This window comes from Lathyrus oleraceus, chromosome 4 (assembly GCF_024323335.1).
Source record: "Lathyrus oleraceus cultivar Zhongwan6 chromosome 4, CAAS_Psat_ZW6_1.0, whole genome shotgun sequence".
NCBI classification, from domain to species: Eukaryota; Viridiplantae; Streptophyta; class Magnoliopsida; order Fabales; family Fabaceae; genus Lathyrus; species Lathyrus oleraceus.
Genome location: NC_066582.1, coordinates 284,669,216 through 284,689,709, shown reverse-complemented (window position 1 = coordinate 284,689,709; position 20,494 = coordinate 284,669,216). Strand labels below are relative to the sequence as shown.

At 37.0% G+C, this 20,494-nt stretch overlaps 1 protein-coding gene across 1 annotated transcript; it reads left to right on the top strand.

Annotated features, from left to right (window-relative positions):
- Nucleotides 1–17,514: 17,514 nt before the first annotated feature.
- Nucleotides 17,515–19,238, top strand: LOC127137133 (uncharacterized). The gene is made up of 4 exons (XM_051063618.1): nucleotides 17,515–17,967; nucleotides 18,145–18,625; nucleotides 18,701–18,881; nucleotides 19,034–19,238. Exons 1-4 carry the CDS (start codon nucleotides 17,515–17,517, stop codon nucleotides 19,236–19,238), a joined length of 1,320 nt encoding a protein of 439 aa, XP_050919575.1.
- The last annotated feature ends 1,256 nt before the right edge of the window (nucleotides 19,239–20,494 follow it).

Sequence of the window (20,494 nt, the reverse complement as noted above, 5' to 3'; positions counted from 1 at the left end):
CACCTCTTTCATACAAATTACAAACTTCAAATATACCAACTTTTAACCAAAGTGTTCATATATACATCAACTTTCATTGAGATATTTTTCCAACATTGTTACATACATATTTCAGAAAAATACTCTCATATATTCATACACATTGAGCACTAATATTATCCTTGTGATTTGTTTTACTTGAAAGAGAAGATCAATCAAGTTATTGATATATTCCATCTATTTAAACTCTTATACAAAAATTATACTTGTTGCATCATTGCTTTCTAGGATTGTTAGGAAGCAATATTAGTCACATTGAGAGGATTGTTCTCATAGGGTGACTTAGTGAAAATCCAAGAGGATTGTTCTTGGTCCAAGAGGATTGTTCTTGGTCTTTTGGTTATTTCTTGCACAAGTTACCAAACATAGTGAAAATCTCTTACTGCGTAAGGGGACTGGAGTACTCTCGGATTGTGAGGGGAACCAGGATATATCCTTGTGTCATTTATCTTTCCGCCTTTACATATTTCATAAATTTCCAAACCAGAAATATTATCAACTTCATATCATAAAACCGGATAAAATTTTAAAGAACCTAATTCACCCCCCCCCCCTCTTAGGCGCACGTCGTTCTTACAATCAAATGCCAGAGATTACAGGTAAGGGGGTTGGTTACACAGAGGGAAGGTGTTAGCACCCAAAGTGTCCTAGGTACTCCTAGGGAGCCCTTTATTGCGTGCATATATTTTTGGGTATAAACGATGTTGCAAACAAATAGATTGGGGGGATGAGAAAAGAATTCATTAATTATATTTTTGTATTTGACAAGACCTTCAGACTTGTGCCTACGTACCAACATAAAAATGAGGGATCAAAACCTCGTAGTTCGTGGTATCAATTTCAAAGTGGATGCATTGCTTTTAACAAAAATTTAAGTTTGAAAGGCACAAAGGCCTAAAAAATGGTTTAAATTAATTAATTCTTGTTGGCTTTTGAAATTTTAAGTCAAGTATAATTAAGTTTATTTACAAGTTTGATTAAGAAAATGAGTTTGAAAATGCAATGGCATAAGGCCAAAGTTTCTAATTTGCAAAAGTGGTCAAAGTTTAGAAATCAACATAACACAAGCAAAGAAGATTTTATAAAGGAGGGAGAGATTTTGAAATTAAAGAAGTGGGGAGGATATGAAGATACTAATCCTAAGCACAAAATTAAATGTTAAGATTTGAAAAGAGTTGACCAATGGGTTGCAATCCAATAGAAAAGAATGTCATATAGAAACCCAAATTCCCTTGGACTTTTAGAATCAAGCAACAAACAATGCACAAAATATCAACTTAAAGAGCATGGCATCAAATAAAGATAGCCACATCCAAGATTAGCAACTCCATGATCTTCTTCAAATTTGCCCATGTAGCAGATGAATTCCATAATGCATAAATTATAGGTTCAAAACAACAGCTTCACGATGATCTTGTTGCAGATGAACTCAAATGGATCTTCAATGATGTATCAGATGAAGTTTCAAATACAAGCGTTTGGTTACATGAAAGTTGGCATTGGCCAAGTCCTTTGCATAGGGAATGTTGCCTAAATTCTAAGTCCAATTGTCTCAGATCAACCAATAGTTCACACAAGATATTTTTAGGGTTTTTGTTCTTATTATGTACATTAATGGTCAAAAACCACACAAACAAACACAATATACACAAACAACATATATCACAAAATATGGTCCAAGTGGACAAAGTGAAAATGACATTAACATAAACAATTAGAATGATATGAATAATGGAAAATGAATAAAGCTCAAAAATTAAATAGCATTAAAAGTAAATGACTTGAAATTAAATTTTAGTTGTTAATGAGTTAGAAGTTAGTATTGGTTTTGCTTTTCTATTGTTTAAGTCATTCTTTGGAGAACACTCAACCCACTTATCACAAGCATGGATTCTTGAACCAAGACATCTTCCAAAGGAAGGAAAAGAGGCCAAGTTTCCACACAATACCATGAAAGAGGGGAGACTTACAATCTCACTAACTAGAATGCTATACCTTTTATGTCAACATTTAGCGCTATGTTAAGCAATCGTAATTGGACTTATGTAGAAGTCACAACTATTTGAGGTCGGGCAATAGAACTTTGGTGTTAATGCATGTTAGAGACATACTATGATGAACTATGCTCATGAAACGTACCACACACAAAAAGAATATGCAAAGTGGGAGACCTAATCTCAACCATACTTATGTTGATTTTTCAATCAACTAGCCTTAGGATATAGAGATATTATAGGTCCATGATATGAATGCATAAAGAATGGGAGTGAGATGAAGAGGGAGGGGAAATGGATCAAACTCAAATTGGACAAAGGAGGACTTTTACAAAGTTAAAATCATTCATTCATTTTCGGAGATGGAATGTACATTCCATCGATCCCCTAAATCCAATGATCTTAATCTAATAAAGTCAAATCAACCTTGACTAAGGCCCAACAACACAAGTTAAACTCACAAAGTCAATTAAAATGGCTCAACACAATTAATTTGGCATTTAAACTATTAAAAATATTTAAAATAATGCATTAAATTAAATATGGTTGGTCAATTTCCTAAAATCTCATCAAAACACCAAAGAAATGGCCATGAGATTTATCATAGGTCAAACAAGGTCAAAGGACCTTAGAGAAAAAAATTCAAAATTTTTGGAAACTTAAAAGTATTTTTAAACAACTAAAAATAATCACAAAATCAATTAAATCATGAAAAATATTAATAATTATCCAAAATATAATTTTAATTCAGAAAATGAAAGAGGATTTTATTTTTAAAAAATCGTGAAACTCTCATATTTTTTGGATCAATTTTAAAATTAATATGAGTTAATGAAAATCAGAGGAAAAAAAATAAAAATCAGATAATCAAAAAAACGTGGACCACTTGATCTCCCTCATTAATTGGGATGGCAGATCAAGTGGTGGAGAGCCTGCGTTCCATGATGTGCTTGAGTCAACTGATCACACGCTGGGTAATCACAATGTATGCTCCTGATTAAAACATTTTAAACTCATCTAATGGCTTTGAACACTTCCAGTGCATCGCCGGAGCCAAAGGTCGGTCATTTTCTCCGATGACCCTGGTCGGACTGGTTCAATCATCACCACATCATAAATGAAAAAAGAGGACATGATCTTAAAGAAAAAATGGCGTAGATCACAAATATGTTGGTGTAAGCCCTAGAGGCCAATACTTTTGGTACTTGTATCGAATTATTTATTAATAATAAAAGGCTTTTTCTTTATTATGTTTGTTTAATAAAGTCCCTAGAATAGATAGTCTGTTTAATGTATCAAGTGTGACTTAATCATGAGATCACATTAAACATAAGGACACTATTCTTAAAGTATCCGTAGTCGAGCTTTATTGTGAAGTGGGATAACATTAAAGCATGAAGACTATTATGTTTATAGACTGGTGATCACATCTCATAGATCATGGATAAGGAGTTATCAAGTCTCAAACATAGGTATGAATATTAAGAGTAATATTTATATTCGATTGACCCGCTATGAGAATACTATATAGAATGTTATGCAAAGTGTCATAAGCTATTCTCATGGTGATAATGGTGTATACCACCCTTCGACCTGAAACCACTATGGACCCTAGATAGTTGAGTGCCTTATTGCTGATAAAACATTGTCCATAACTGGATGACCATAAAGACAGTTGATGGGTACTCCACGAAGCATGCTAAGGGACATGAGTGACCTAGATGGAATTTGCCCATCCTGCGTAACAGGATAAATGTCTATGGGCCCAATATTGAACTGGACAAGGATGACACGGTATATGCCTTGTGTTCAATATAGACATAAGGGTAAAAGGGTAATTATACACATAATTATTATCAAAGAAGGATTTGTCATATCACATGACATTTTCGTGTCTTGCGTAGCAGTGATGTGTTGCTAGATACCGCTCACTGTTTATTATGTTAAATACGTGATTTAATATAATTTCCAATGTCGCGAAAACCTATAGGGTCACACACAAAGGACAGATTGATGAGAGATAGAGTAATTAAGGAATACTGTAATGTACGGTGCCCTTAAGTGAATTATAGAACATTGTAAGGTACGGTGTACTTAAGTAGAATACGAAATATGGTAAGGTACCACGTGCTTAAGTGATTTTGGCATATTATAAGATATGGGCCATATACACTTGAGTGGGCTTTTTAGCTTGTATCCCACACAAGTGGTTCTATAAATAGAACCCTTGTGTAGAAGCATTGTCACACTTGCAATTTCGTTTCTCTCTCTCTCTCACTCAAAGCCTTCATTCGTAACAGCTAGCACTGAGATTGAAGGAATCCATTCGTGTGGACTGAGTAGAGGCGTTGTAATCGTTCAACATTCGTGATTGCCACAAGAGTTAACAATTATATCACTGGTCATGCCCATTCATAAGGATCATTAAAGGAGAAATTTTAAATTCCACTGCATTTTGGATCGCCCTTCTCCTTCAGTGGTATCAGAGCCACTTACGAAACCATGCATCTGATAGCTGTTTATTTTCTATATTTTCTGTATTAATACGATTAAAAGACAGAATGAATCAAATAATAAACAATTAATTAAATTGAGATCGATCAAGTTATATATATGATATAAGTAATCCTGATGCAAAATACGGTATATATGATATACTGTTTCTGTTTCATTCATTCAAACACTTAATGGTTGTTTTCCTTTGAGCGATCAATGGTCATTTGCTTCTTGATTCGACATTAGTATGGTGAAGCAATGACGTGTTGATCAATCATACTGAATCAACAATCGAGATGTGTTTGACGGTCTGAAATTGGTGCATTAGGGTTAATGACGGCACAAGGGTTGTGTTGTCAAAGAGTTATGCATTAGGGTTAATGACGGCACAAGGGTTGTGTTGTCAAAGAGTTATGCATTAGGGTTAATGACGGCAGAAGGGTTGTATTGTCAAAAAGGTTATGCGATTAGGGTTGTGACTGCGCAAGAGTTGTGCTTTAAAGTATCAAGTGTTGACCGGGCAGCGGACCCCTGGCTAACTCTGTGTAGTGTGATCGGTCGCCGAAATTTAATTTGGTTTTAATTAATTAAAAGAATTAAAATTAATAATAATAATAATGTGTTTATTATTATTGTCTTGTGGTGATCGGTTATGGCCTTAGTTTTCCTTTATTTTGTTTTGGGATTTTAAAATACGACCTGCGTGTCGTGCCTCTCTTTTAATCTCTTAATGTAACTTCTTTTCTCATCTCACTCCCTCGTATGTAAAACGAGTTTCTTTTATGTAATGTAATGTTATGAAGAAAGAGAAGAATTCAATATCAAAGGAGGACAACCTTGAAGATCTTGCTTGGAGAAGCTTAGATCGTTATTAGGTTAACTTAGGTTCTCTCATTGGCTTGGGAGAACAATTGCGCTAGGGGCCATAACTGTTTCATTATATATGTATGTTGATGCATGTGAATGTATGTTGATGCATGTGAGAGACGATTTATATGATAAATACGCCGGTGAGATCAGAATAATTGCAAATTCCCTCAAATTAAATATTAAGTTTATGCTTTCCACATTTTAGCACTCATCAAGACTAGTATCGGATAATGTAGGTTTCGCCTACGCGAGGTGCATGTTCTATATTAGTATGGTGCGATGGGATAATTGTAATATCCAATTGTTAAAACAATGGGTCAAACTTAACTAAACAAATTATAATAAGAGTATATATGTTTAGAAGCAAGAGTTGGAAATGATCCATGTGATGGATTGGAATAAGGAGTTATTCACCCAACTAAAATATTCGAGAGTTGTATTAGATACAATTGGAAGGAGTTCCTACCTAAATAACCTAGTTTTGTGTAATCCTCCTACGCAGACTTAAAACAAAGTGAAATATGGATCTCGACCCACTAGAAAATCTTCCAACGGGATTTTCCGAATCAAATGGTGAGGGTCATTTGTTTTGAGTAAAATAGTGGGAGCATATTTAATTAAAGGCCTAATTAAATATGTTATTGATACTTATATTTTCATTATTTTCATGTAGATTACCATGACAACAAACACCTCTAACAACATTTTGCGATCAATCCTTGACAAGGAAAAATTGTCTGGGACAAATTTTCTGGATTGGCACCGAAATCTGAGGATTGTCCTCAAACATGATAGAAAGTTGTACGTCTTGGAGAAACCTGTTCCTGAAGAGGAACCTCCTAGTTCTGCACCTAAGGCAGAAATAGATGCTTATAAGAAGCATGTCGATGATGCCAATGAAACTACTTGTCTCATGCTAGCTACCATGAACTCAGAGTTGCAAAAGCAACATGAGAACATGGCAGCGTTCGATATGATCGAACACCTGAAGATGCTCTATCAAGAGCAAGCAAGGAATGAAAGGTTTGAAGTTTCAAAAGCCATTTTCCAAGGCAAGTTAGCTGAGGGAGCCCCTGTAGGTCCCCATGTGCTCAAGATGATTGGGTATGTGGAAAACCTTTAGAGGTTGGGTTTTCCCCTCGGAAAGGAACTTGCAACTGATTTGATCTTGCAATCGTTACCAGATAAATTCAGTCAATTTTTCCTAAATTTCAATATGAATGATATGGACAAATCTCTTCCTGAACGACTAGCCATGTTAAGAACTGCTGAGCAGAATCTGAAGTCAAAAGGGAAGTCCATTCTGATGATCGGAAATTGAAAGAGACAAAAGAAAAGGCCCACCAAGTAGGGTGATAAAGGGAAAGGCAAGGAAGTTACCAAACCCAAACCCAATGTTTCTGCTTTGAAGCCTAGTGGAGGCATAGCAAAAGAAGGCACCTGCTTCCATTGCGGTAAGACCGGACAATGGAAGAGAAACTGCCCAAAGTACCTGGAAGATAAGAAGAATGGAGTAGAGACTTCAACTTCAGGTATTTTTTTATTGAAATTAATTTATCTACTTCTGCATCATGGGTATTAGATACTGGATGCGGTTCTCACATTTGTACCAATGTGCAGGGACTAAAAAGGAGTAGAGATTTGGCAAAAGGTGAAGTCGACCTACGAGTTGGCAATGGAGCAAAGGTTGCTGCTTTAGCCGTAGGAACTTATGTATTGACTTTACCTAGTGGTTTAATAATTCAGTTAGAGAACTGTTATTATGTACCTGCAATTAGCAGGAATATTATTTTTGTTTCTTGTTTGGACAAGTTTGGTTTTTCATTTATAATAAAGAACAATTGTTGCTCAATTTATTTCAATGATATATTCTATTCTACTGCACAAATGAACAATGGACTATATGTCCTTGATCTTGAAATGCCTATTTATAACATTAATACTAAAATGATGAAACCTAATGAGTTAAATCCAACTTACCTTTGGCATTGTCGATTAGGCCACATAAATGAGAAACTCATTTCTAAACTCCATAAAGATGGACTCTTGGACTCCTTTGATTATGAATCATATGAGAATACTATATAGAATGTTATGCAAAGTGTCATAAGTTATTCTCATGGTGATAATGGTGTATATCACCCTTCGACCTGAAACCACTATGGACCCTAGATGTAGAGTCGAGTGCCTTATAGCTGATCAAACGTTGTCCATAACTGGATGACCATAAAGACAGTTGATGGGTACTCCACGAAGCATGTTAAGGGACATGAGTGACCTAGATGGAATTTGCCCATCCTGCGTAACATGATAAATGTCTATGGGCCCAATATTGAACTGGACAAGGATGACACGGTCTATGCCTTGTGTTCAATATAGACATAAGGGCAAAAGGGTAATTATACACATAATTATTCTCACAGCAGGATTTGTCATATCACATGACATTTTCGTGTCTTGGGTAGCAGTGACGTGTTGCTAGATACTGCTCACTGTTTATTATGTTAAATACGCGATTTAATATAATTGCCAATACCGCGAAAACCTATAGGGTCACACACAAAGGACGGATTGATGAGGGATAGAGTATTTAAGGAATCCTGTAACGTACGGTGCCCTTAAGTGAATTATAAAACATCATAAGGTACGGTGTACTTAAGTAGAATACGAAATATGGTAAGGTACCACGCGCTTAAATGATTTTAGCATATTATAAGATATGGGCCATATACACTTGAGTGGGCTTTTTAGCTTGCAGCCCACACAAGTGGTTCTATAAATAGAACCCTTGTGTAGAAGCATTATCACACTTGCAATTTCGTTTATATCTCTCTCTCTCTCTCTTACTCAAAGCCTTCATTCATAGCAGCTAGCACTGAGATTGAAGGAATCCGTTCGTGTGGACTGAGTAGAGGCGTTGTCATTGTTCAGTGTTCGTGATCGCCACAAGAGGTAACGATTCTATCACTGATCATGCCCATTCGTAAGGATCATTAAAGGAGAAATTTTAAAATTCGATGCGTTTTGGATCGCCCTTCTCCTTCAAAATATCACCTCAATTTTAACTAACTCCAAATATATAGAGAGATATGTGGGTTTAAATTTTGAGGTGTGTCAACTGAGTTGCTTCGATTTGACCTCAAAGCAACTTAATCTTCTTGCCTACATTGGTAGGACTTCATACAACCAAGGATCCAAAAGAATTGATGAGAATTAAGAGAGAAACGAAGAGAAGAAAAATCTAGAAAAATACCTTCAATGGTGTGCAGAACTGGATCTCTCTTGCTTCAATTCGTGCTTGATCTTGCTTATGGAGCTTATGGAAGTGGCTTAAGAGTAAAGTAAAGCTTTGGATGCTGGAGTTTTTGAATCTCCAAACAGTGAGATTCAAACTCAAATTTAAGTTGAAGTTTCTCAGGTTTTCCTTTGAATTGAGAGGGTTTGGAAGGTTGGGGGCAAAGCTGGCGCGCAAGGTCCTTTGAACTGAGGCATTGGACCTCTATTTACAGCAATGAGAAGTGTTATTTGCGCACTTGAAAAATTCTCCAAAAATGGCAATGCAATGTTCATGCTTGCATGGGCATGTACAGGCCCATGAAGGTCTGCATGAAGCTTGGATGGCAAGGCAAAGTTGTTTGAACATTTGAATCTGAATCTTGCCAACTGATGCAGGCATGTTTAAGCCATGCATAGACCCATCAAACTTTATCCAAAATGCGTGAAATAGGACTTTTTGGAAAGCTTAGATTAAGAGGAACAACTCTTATGTTGAACACTTTTCCATTTGGAACTTGTATCATGGTGAATTTTGAGGTGGGATTTTGGAAATTTCAACATGTCAAAATATTTTATAAGTGTCAAGTCACATATTTAATTATTCCGCCTTGCCTAATTTCTTATGTGAGCTCCAAATGAGAAAAATGTCTTCATCAAAGTTGTAGCTCTTTCAAAAACCTTAAAAATAGTCACCAAGTTTACATCATTCAGATTTAGGATGAGTGGACTATGCATTTTTGAAGTTGAGGAAAATCATTTGTTCAATGGTATTGGTCCAAAATGACCCATAATGTATCCTCGGATCACATGCTCATAAAAGTTGATTTAGCTCTCACTCCAAACATAAAATTTGAAGTAGACACCTTGAATTTGATTTTTCAACTTGTAAATCTTTCATCTCATAAAAATTTAGCAAGTTATGGCCTTGGGAAGTTGACTTTCAAATTAGGGTTTAGACAAAATGACCTATATTGTTTCAACCTAGAAAATGACTTTCCATGAAAAATTAGTTCTAGACTTCAAAATTAAAGTTGTTTGTATATTGGAATCATTTTCATATGATGAAAATTGTAGGAGATAGGGTCTAGGGAGACCCAGTTTTGATCAGATGAATCCATCTGGCCAACCACCATCAACCAACTTGCTAACTTGCAATACTCTTGACTTTTTAGGCTCATGTAGATCATATATGCATAAGATGATGAACTTTGAAGTGTCCCTTGAGAAATTTGATCAATTGGTGAAGAAGCTTGTTGAAGAAGTTACTCAACATACCCAGATGAACTAGGGCTTCCAAGGAAAACCAACTCCAAACTCTTGAAGAATGCTTGACCAAAATAACATGTAGAGATCTTTGGGATCATATATGATTCTTAGATCCATTGTGGATCCTTCCTTGGTTGTGCTCTTAGCAATGAGGGTCTTAAACCCTAGATGTGAACTTGATAGATCAAAGGTGATCATGCCCTACCTACAAAAGAGTTAGGCAAATGAAAAGACATGTTTTTGGTATTTTGGTTAGTAAAATGATAATATACAAGTATGATACAATCACATGGTGCTTGGTGATATCTCCCAAAAGAAATCCCAATGAAAGAGGGGTAAGAAGAATGTCAAGGTATGATCCCAGTGCTAATGCATATGATGAGATTGCATGAGGGATCTTAGGGTCAAAATTGGGGTCTTACAGTAATTATTAAATTCACTATGAGTGTCTAGATTACTCTAGATTAGGTCTCTTTAAGACAAACCTTATTATACTTTGTTGCAATATATGGCTATTTGAGATTAATTATCTTGTTTTATGTTATTATTATTTAATTATTCTTAATCTTAATGCTTTTTGTATGTCGATGAATGCATGAATTGATATTAGATAGGTAGGAATTTCTGACCGTTAGTCTAACAATATGATCTAGGGAAATTATTCAATTTAATAATTAACTAGGAATAGGTAATTATAAGTTGTGACTTTTAAATTAACGAATGCAGAACACCTAATTTAACTTTGAATTAGCCTAAGGAATTATTGTATAAATTAGTATGTTGTACACCAAAGAATTGGGTGTAGTGGCCTTCTTTATTCGCCGTAAGACTCTAACATCTTAGAAAATTAATTAATACATGGTTCATCAACATGTATAAGTAGGGGAGTCAAAAAAGATACGTAATCTCTTTTAATCATTGAATCATATTCCATTACTTTCTCGTAATATTTTCATACCGAAACAACTTTGAACCAACCCGTGTTATTTACTTTCATTCACACGATAGTTACCTTATTAAAATTCGTAATCCTTGTGGAGACGAATTTAATTTATTACTTCGACGATACTAGTACACTTGCTAGAATTGTCCATCAAGTTCTTGACGTTGTTGCCGGAGATTGTTGATAATTTCAATAAGGCAATTTAGTGCGACCTTTTTAATTAAGCATTTTATTTTTTATTTTGTTAGTAATTTTAGTTTTAACTTTCTTATTTTATTTTAGTAATTTTGGATTTGGTTTTTAAATTTTTATTTCTACTTTTATTATGTTTTGTATGGTGCGGTGCTACTAAGGCATTATTTGTTTGTTTATGTGAGGTGTGGATTTGACGTTGATACCGGTCGAGACAGAAATCAAAAAACATCATATAAAAATTGTAGAGTGAACTGAGAAGCATTACAAGTTACCGAAGAAGTCAAAAAAGAAAAAGTAGAGATGGCAACTCTAACGAGACAAACATTAGGAGACTATTGCAAGAGGATTGATGTCAGACAAATATTGTTAGGATTCAAACCGACTAATCCTAAACCTTTGATATTAATAATTTTAAACTTTCAAGTTTTATGGGAAAGAAAATAAAGATCCTTAGGAGCATCTCGCAGAATCTTACGAGACATGCTCAATGTGAAAGCCAATTGGTGATATCATTGACGATCAGGTAAAATTATGTTTGTTTGGTTTTTATTTGATAGTTTGCGCAAGGGAATTGTTGTAATGCATCCCAAATGGTACTATTAAAAGTTGGAAAGAGATGTAAGACAAGTCTGTAGAGTTGTATTATTCAAATGCTCAGTTTGTGGAGAGAAAGTCCGCAATTTCTAATTTTGTGCATGAAGAGTTTGAATAATTATCTGATGCATGGGAAAGATTCAAGTGTTTACTTCTCAAGTGTCCAAATCATAATATGAGTTCTATCAAAAATGTGACACAATTCATTGACGGGTTGCAAACACAAACAAGAATTATCCTTGATGCCTCAACTGAAGGTACATTGAGAGCAAAGACTAATGAAGAGTTGAACAAGTTGATTGAGAATATGTGCCAAAATGAGTATCTTTCAAACGAGTGAGCGATGAACAAAAGGGTATTCATGCAGTTGATTCGAACACAACACTAGAAGCTCAAATAGAATAATTTTCTAAATAATTAGTTGTAGAACAACTAGCCCAAACAAATGTTAGCCATGTTCATATACTCCATTGTAATTTTTGTGGAGAGGGTCGTGCAAATGGTAGTTGTACACTAGAGGTTGAAAGTGACAAAGTTTAGTTTGCTAATTTTAAGAAGAAGAATCATTATTCCAACACCTACGATCCAGGTTTGAAAGATTATCTGAACTTCCAGTGGAGCAACAATCAGATCTTCAATGCTAATCAAAGAGCTCAACAGGTTCCCTAAGCACCTCAACGCAAACCATCATTTTTAGAGAAATCTTTGCAAACTTCATGAAGGAAACTCAGTCATGTTTTGAACAAGTTAGTAAAACTAAAGAATACATGTTTAAGAGTTAGAAAAAAATGGCACAAAATCAAATCACCATGAACAAGAACATTGAAGCTTCAATAAATAACTTAGATATGAAAATCAATCAATTGTCTCAACAACTAGAAGCCCAATCTAGTTCCGGTGAAAGAAAAATCGAAACTTACAAGGTCCTTGAGTTAAAAAAAACAAAGTGATCCCCTCAATTTCAAAAATAAGTGATGAAGAAAAGGACATAGTTAAGGGAAAGAAAAAAAGAGAAAGAGGTGGTAGTTGAAAAGGAGGTTGAGAAAAAAATCAGAGGGAGAAAAGGTGAGGACTTTATCAAAAACGAAGTTAAAGGATACACCTTTGATTAATTTATTGACAAAGACACACCATGGAGGAGGACCAGGAAACAAATTATACACTACCCCAACCCATAGCTACAAGACTATATCAAACCACCTTATATGATTCTGAAAAACAAATAGAAGAAAGAGATAGAAGTGGGCCAGTTTAAAAATTTCACAAATATGTTGACAAAAATATAGGTGAAAATCTAATTCTATGAAGATCTTAAACAAATTCTTGTTTATGCCACATTTATGAAAGAGCTCTTATCGGGAAAGCATAAGTTGAAGAATGATGAAAAAATCTCTTTGCGGAAGAGTGCAACGCTATTATTCAGAAGAATCTTCCATCCAAACTCACTGATTTGGTTCACTAACAATTGGTCATGATTTGCGTGATATAGGAGCCAACATCAATTTGATGTCACTTACTATGATGAAGAAGTTAAATTATGGTGAATGATGACAGTCTGTCATTACATTAAATCAGACAAGGAATTGAGGGAAAACGAGCAAAAGAGGAGCCAAAATGATGAAGAAAGCCCCAAGAATGAGTGAAAAAGAGCCAAGTATCGAAGAATGTGACTTAGTGGAAGTTCTGGTGAAAATGGTGAAAAAGCACGTAATTACTAGAATAATCACACGCAACATTGTGTGCTATCGTGTATGCAATAGAGCTACAAAATGACCATCATGCACGACGCTTCTGTAGTGCACACGATGACAGCTTTTTCTGGACTTTTTCTGATGCATTCTTACCCGTTCTGACAACTTTAAAAGTTGATTTTCTTTACTTTTACAAGGGTTACGAAATTTAGCACTAGGAGCATAATTTTATAGCATCAAAGGGTGATTTTGAGAGCATTGGAGGCTAATCCTTCAAGGGAATTCATATGTTATTCATCTTTTATAAATTGGTATTGTAATTTTCACTATGTGTAGCTAAATTCTCATAGGTTAGGTTATATGTGATGAACTTTACTCAATCTTGTTGGCATTATATGGCGGTTTGAATTTGTATGAACCTTTTGACTTATAATTTTATTCAGTTGTTTCTTTTGCTTAATGCGTATTATTTGAGATACTCTGTTAATATGTTGTTAGATTCATATGTATTCCTGACCCATAACCTATGTATTAGATCTAGGGCAATTATTCTACTTAAGTCGGTTGAATAGGGATGGGAGACCTCGAGTAGTGGCACATAGAACTAATGTTTTTTACATTGCCTAACACTACTTACGCTGGCGGACTAGGGGTTGAAAGCTTCTAGTAGTCGTTAGTGAGTTATTTCGTGAAGGACTGGCTATAACGGTTTTCTTAGTTCACCGTAAAGTTATAAGGATAAGATAATGCATACAAGGCATCGTACATCAACAAGAGGGGATAAAGGGATTCTGAAACACAACCTATCGCCTTCGTAACATCATTTTCTCGTTTAATTTCTTTTTACACTAAACCTTTCAAAACACCCATTTTTACTGTTTTTTATTTAATATTTCACAAATTATCGTTCTATTAGAACACAGTTATTATGGGTTGGATCTTTTTATTACTGCGACATTATCGGTACACTTACCGAGAAGTCATCAAATTTTTTGCGTCATTGTCGGGGACTGTTGATTGCAACAGGGCAACTCTTTGTGCAACATATTTTTCTTAGTTTAACATGGATTCTCCACAACTCCCAACTATGGGAGATTACTACAAAAGGACTGACGACGGACAAGTTTCTAAAGGGTTTGTACCAGCATACCATGTTAACTTTGATATTAAAAAATTTGTGCTTTTAGGTATAAGAGATAATCAGTTCGACAAGAATGCTATCAGAGATTCGTGGGCTCATCTTGCATGCTTCTACGAAACCACTTCGATGTGCAAGTTGGATAATGTCACGGACACTTCTACAAAACCAAAATCGATTGTTTGGTTTCTCGCTTATTGAAATGGCAAAAGATTGGTTACTATGCCTTCCAAAAAGAACCATTCGGACATGGAAGGAGCTAGAACACAAGTTCTTGGAAATATTTTTTTACCACCACCTAGTTTACTGAGAGAATTTTAAACTTTGAACAACAAGATACGGAGACCCTATATGACTGATGGGAGAGATTCAAAATATTGCTACGCATGTGCCCAAATCATAATATTAGTAATATGAAGAAAGTGGCGAAGTTTCATCATGGGTCTAAAGAGTCAGACAAACATGTTTCTAGATGCTTCTGTGGGAGGCACAATTACACAAATGACTGAGCCACAAGTCAAGGATTTAATTGAGAAGTAGTGAAAGATCGGTAAAGGTTAAGAGGGTAGGTACACCCAAAGGTATATTAATTGTTGATGCTAAAACTGCTTTATTAGCTCAAATTGAATTATTGAATAAGCATCTAGCTACAAGCTGCTTGAATAACGCTAATGTGAGCTAGGTACAAGCACTTAGGTGTGATTTTTGTGGCGGAGGACATGAGAACAGAAGGTGCTCATCGGAAGGGTCAAGTAAAGAAGCTCAATATTATAATTTTCAAAATAACAACCCTTATTACAAAACCTATAATCTGGGATGGAGAGATCATCTAAACTTATGTTTGAGCAATAATCAAAATCAAAGTATTAGCCAAGTTGTGCAGCAAAGTCAACCAGCTCCTAATTAACAAAGAAAGCCTTCAACTTTGGAAGAAAGTTTAGAAAAGTTCATGAAATCCACTCAACTCAGCTTGGATCAGGAAAAAATAAATCATGAGACCATGAGTAAAAACCATGAGGCGTCCCTCAAGAATTTGGAGACGCAAATTAGCCAATTAACGCAACAAGTTACTACTCTATTAAGATCAATTGGAGGGTTATGTGTGAAACTTGTGAATGATCCTACGAAGGATTCATGCAAGATTGTTGACATATGATATGAAGTAAGTTCTCCTAAAGAGAGATGCGAAATATTGGAAGAAGAGCCACTGGACAAGGTGCATGAACACCAGAGTGAATAAGAAGAAAGAGGAGTCACCATTGATCAGTTAATAGACAAAAACTCTCAGTGGAGAAGGACAAAGAAGCAAATCCTAAATGATACAAATCCTCCACTACCTAATTACATTGAGGCACCTTATCTGATACTCAAGAAGAAACTGCTACATGAAAAGGAGGCGGAAATGTTTGCCAAGTTTAAGGAGATTCTTCATTCACTGCAGGTAAGTAATAATACCTAAGTGTGCAAAATTTATGAAGGAAATATTAAAGGGTACCAAGCAAAAAGTGGAACAAGCGCAAGCCAATATGACAAAAAAGATGACAAGCCCATGCCTAAACCATTACCACCAAAACTTAAGGATCCAGGTAAGTTCTTTATATCTTGTAACATTGGTGGAATAAAAATTCCACATGCTCTATGTGATTTAGGTTCGAGCATCAATGTGATCCCACTCGATAAGGTCAAGGAGTATGAAATATGGGATATTAGACCTACCAATATCACACTTGTATTAGCTGACTCGTCTGTTACCCAACCGGTTGGGGTTATACTAGATATATTAATGCATGTAAATGCTTTAACATTTCCTGTAGATTTTGTAGTACTGGACATGAAAGGAATGTCATAGGGCTCAGTGATTCTAGGACTGCTATTCTTGGCAACCAGAAAAGCAAAGATTAATGTAGAAACTGGTGACCTGATATTGAAGTTCAATAAAAAGAAAATTATTTTCAACATGTATGATTGGACACCATATGTTGATGAGTTGGATACTTGTTATCACTTGGAGGAAAGATGTAGCAAGGTAGACATAGGACAAAGAAGAAGCGAAGTGACCAGCATGAGAGCATCTCTTGCGCCAGTGTTAGCTGACCAATTTCGGCCAGAGAAGAAAGTCGGTTTCGACTAGGGAACTTGTCGGAGCATCTTCGGCGGGATGGTGGACGCATCCATAGGTCGACATCTGCAAGCTTTGGTCGAAGTCGAAAGGTTTGAATGGTGAAGGCAATCATGGGCACTCAAAGAACGTGGGTAGTTATTTATCAAAATGGGGGAAGTGGACCACGCATGGCATCATGAGATGGTTTTGTAACCTCCAGATAGTTATTTTCAATTAGTATCTAAGCTAGTGTTAGGTGAGATTCTAGAGGTGGCATTTTGAACATTTGCAGTAGGAGTAAAACTTGAAGTACCAAAGCGTTTACGAGAAAAGAGTCAATCTCCTCACAAAATGTACTTTGCCTCTATTTTACATTCATAAGTCATTTAATCTTACCAAGTTTTCTTTTGTTTCTTGCTTTACCATTTATATGTTCCCTTTTCGCTTTACTTTTACCACGTTCCTAACTCATCAAGAGTTGTGTTTACACCTTTTAAACCTTTCAAAGACACTGTCTACCAACAAACCATACGCTCAAACACTAAGTCCAGGACTTTGTATTCGGTTCTGCGAATAACCCTCTTATAGGAAGGCTAGAGGTTTTTGATGAACCAACAAAGTGGCACATCTAGTGGGACCTCGACAGTGTTAAGTGTATGCGATTGCGTAATGGAAAGATGACGTCGCCTAGACCCCACGAAGAAGCGTCTTCGGCGGGAGACACACCGACACCCCAGGGTGCCGATATCGGCTCTAGCGTGCCATCGACGGTTTCGACAGCGTTTGTAGGGACAATTCTGATGCCATGCCAGTCAGAAACACCGACACCAACAACCATGGGAACTATTGGGCAACATATGCCCAGTTTCACGGTCCCCATGCACAGAATGTTTGGAATGCCGACTTAGTTTATGCATAGTCTCGGTTCGAGTTACAGCGATACCTCATCATTATCATTCCCTCGCTACCAAGGATTTGGAACTTTGGCAACCCCATTTAGTCGACCCCCAGGTTTCGGATTGACGTCTCAGTCAATCCCAACTTTTACGTCAAGTTTTATCGTTGTTATAAGACAACAAATGGACGAAAGTAATCATGAAATGGTACACATGCTAACTCAGCAAATGGGTACCATATTGAGGCCATTGATCCAGGATTCAACGCATAGTTGCCAACAGTTGGCAACCCAAATGACAAGGATAAAGGATTTTTTGGGAGCCCCAAGGGCTCAGGTCTGTCAGAATCCTGCGCCTCCTCCTCGACCGGAAACACTGGTTCGACAAGAGGAAATGACGGATGATACTGCCGAACAGGAACATCGGGAATTTGAACATATCCAAAGGATGGCACAAAGGCCCCCCGTGGTACTGGTTAACCGTAACCAGGATACTAACCAGGTGGTCCGACAAGTTCGACACAATGCAGCCATGGGGGAACAAAACCTATAGGCTATCATCGAACGGATCATAGTGCGAAATAGAGTAAGTACATGCCTATAGCGGACGACTTACTCTTTGCCTCTACCAGATTTTGTCTTACAGACAGAATTTCCTAGGGGGTGGAAAGTCCCAAAATTTGCCGTGTTCATTGGGGATACTGAAGAATCCACCCTCGAGCACGTGGCCAGGTACCAGACCGAGGTTGGCGACATAGATAACAATGAGGACTTGAAGTTAAAATATTTCCCAAGTTCTCTTACAAAAAACGCGTTTACATGGTTCACAGTGCTACCTCCACAGTCGATCCAAACGTGGACACAGTTAGAGAGATTATTCCATGAACAATTTTACATGGGACAATCGAAGATTAGCCTCAAAGAACTAGCTAGCGTTAAGCAAAAGGTTGTTGAGTCAGTTGATCAGTATCTAAACAGGTTTAGACTGTTGAAAGCACGATGCTTTACCCAAGTCCCTGAACATGAACTAGTCGAGATGGCGGATGGGGGTCTAGATTATTCTATAAGAAAAAAGCTAGATACTCAATATCTTAGAGATATGGCCCAATTGGCCGATAGGGTTCGACGTATCAAACGCTTGAAAGCTGAAAAGTCCAAGGAGGGTTGATATCATAAGAAAGAAAAAGTGTCTTACATCGCAGTCGAAGGAGTTTCTTCCGACGATGAAGATATAATCGACAAAAGTGAGGTTAACGTGGAAGAACTTAAGCCCGGAACTTCGTATGCGTGTAAGGTTTTAAAGCCCTCGAATGGGAAAAACCTTGTCGAACCAGAGAAAATAGACAAATACGTAGCTAAGACCTATACTTTCGACGTGTCTAAGTGTGACAAAATCTTTGATCTATTAGTAAAAGATGGTCATATTATCGTCCCTCAGGGTTTAAAAGACCCTCCCCTAGAACAAAAGAAAAAAAGGGGATTTTGTAATTTCGTAATTTCCTTGGTCACAAAATTAACCAATGTGTTCTTTTCAGGGATTTGGTGCAGAAAGCTCTGAAAGAAGGAAGGCTCCAGTTTGGTGAAAGGCCAAAAATGCAGGTGGATTCCGACCCTCTAAAGATAGAGGAAGCTTTGTACGTAGAGCCTCTTGAATGCATGGTGGTAGAGACTACTGATGGTCTTATTGAGGTTTCCAAAGCAGACTCGTTAGCTGAATCGTTTGAAGTGATGATGGTCTAAACTACTAAAGGTTTCGGAAACAAGGCCGAAAGGAGGTCCCAGTCGGCCTATCCCCAGCCGGGCGAAATGTTATCAGACTTCCAAGAGAAGTGTAAGGAAAATGGGTCAAAATCTATGATATGCCCAAAGTGCAGTGTGGTGTTCAACGAGAAGACCACCGAAAAACTAGAGGCCGACAACAAGGTTGTGAAAGAGGAGAAACCTGTTATCCCATGATTTGTGTTCGACTGGCATGGATCACCTCGACGGAATGAAGATTATAGAAGACAGTTTCAACATTCCCGACCAAAGACCTCCATTCCGCCAGCTGATGTTCCACAGGAAAAGTGGATAGAGTCCATCAATCATAAAAGGGGCAAAAAGCCAAAATGGAGAGTGTTGGAAAAAGAGACAACATCTCCAGAGAAGAAAAGGGGCTACACAATATCTCCTAATTACAAAGTAAAGAATCCAATGACTAGGACACAGTGGAGACGCCACCAGCGAAACAAAAAAGCTGGGAAAGTCGTTACCACTCCGCAGTTGAAGCCTTCGGAAACCGCTGGACAGAAGGAACAGATGCCAAAGGTCGTAGGACCAGGAAAAATGGTGGTAAATCAGACAATGGCCATGAATGTCGACTCGACGAGAAGGAAGGCATTAATAACCACTCAGATGTGGAATGTTCGTCAGAGGTCGAGAGGCAACCACGAAACGAGGGACAATCGAAGGAGGAAGAGCCCGAGTATTCTCCCCGACCAGAGGAAGAAGAGCTTGAATACTCCCCTCAATCCGATGAGGAATTCGACAAAGACATGTATGATGAAAACAACGATGAAATCTATGGTGACAATTTCGTCGTAAACTATGGCATTGTATCAGTGTTGCCAGCTGAATACGACATGGTGTTCGAAGTCTCTGAAACAAAGGGAGACTTTATGCCAGACGAGACAAATTGAGGAAAACCTTTGTGCTACTATGTCATGAATAACGGTGTGATATAAGAACATAAAGATATGTTTGAAAGGCCCAGTCCATGGATGATGTACCATCTGAAGCCATTGTTCATCAGAGCAATGGTCGATGGCGGTGAACAAGGTTTTCGTTGATGGAGGTGTTGTAGTCAATCTGATGCCTTATACTATGTTTAAGAAAATGGGAAAGGGTGACAAAGATCTTCAACAACACAACATGGTCCTCTCAAACTACGAAGGGAAAACCAGTAACATAATAGGGGTTGTTCAGGTCGACCTCGCTGTGGGCACGACAACATGTTT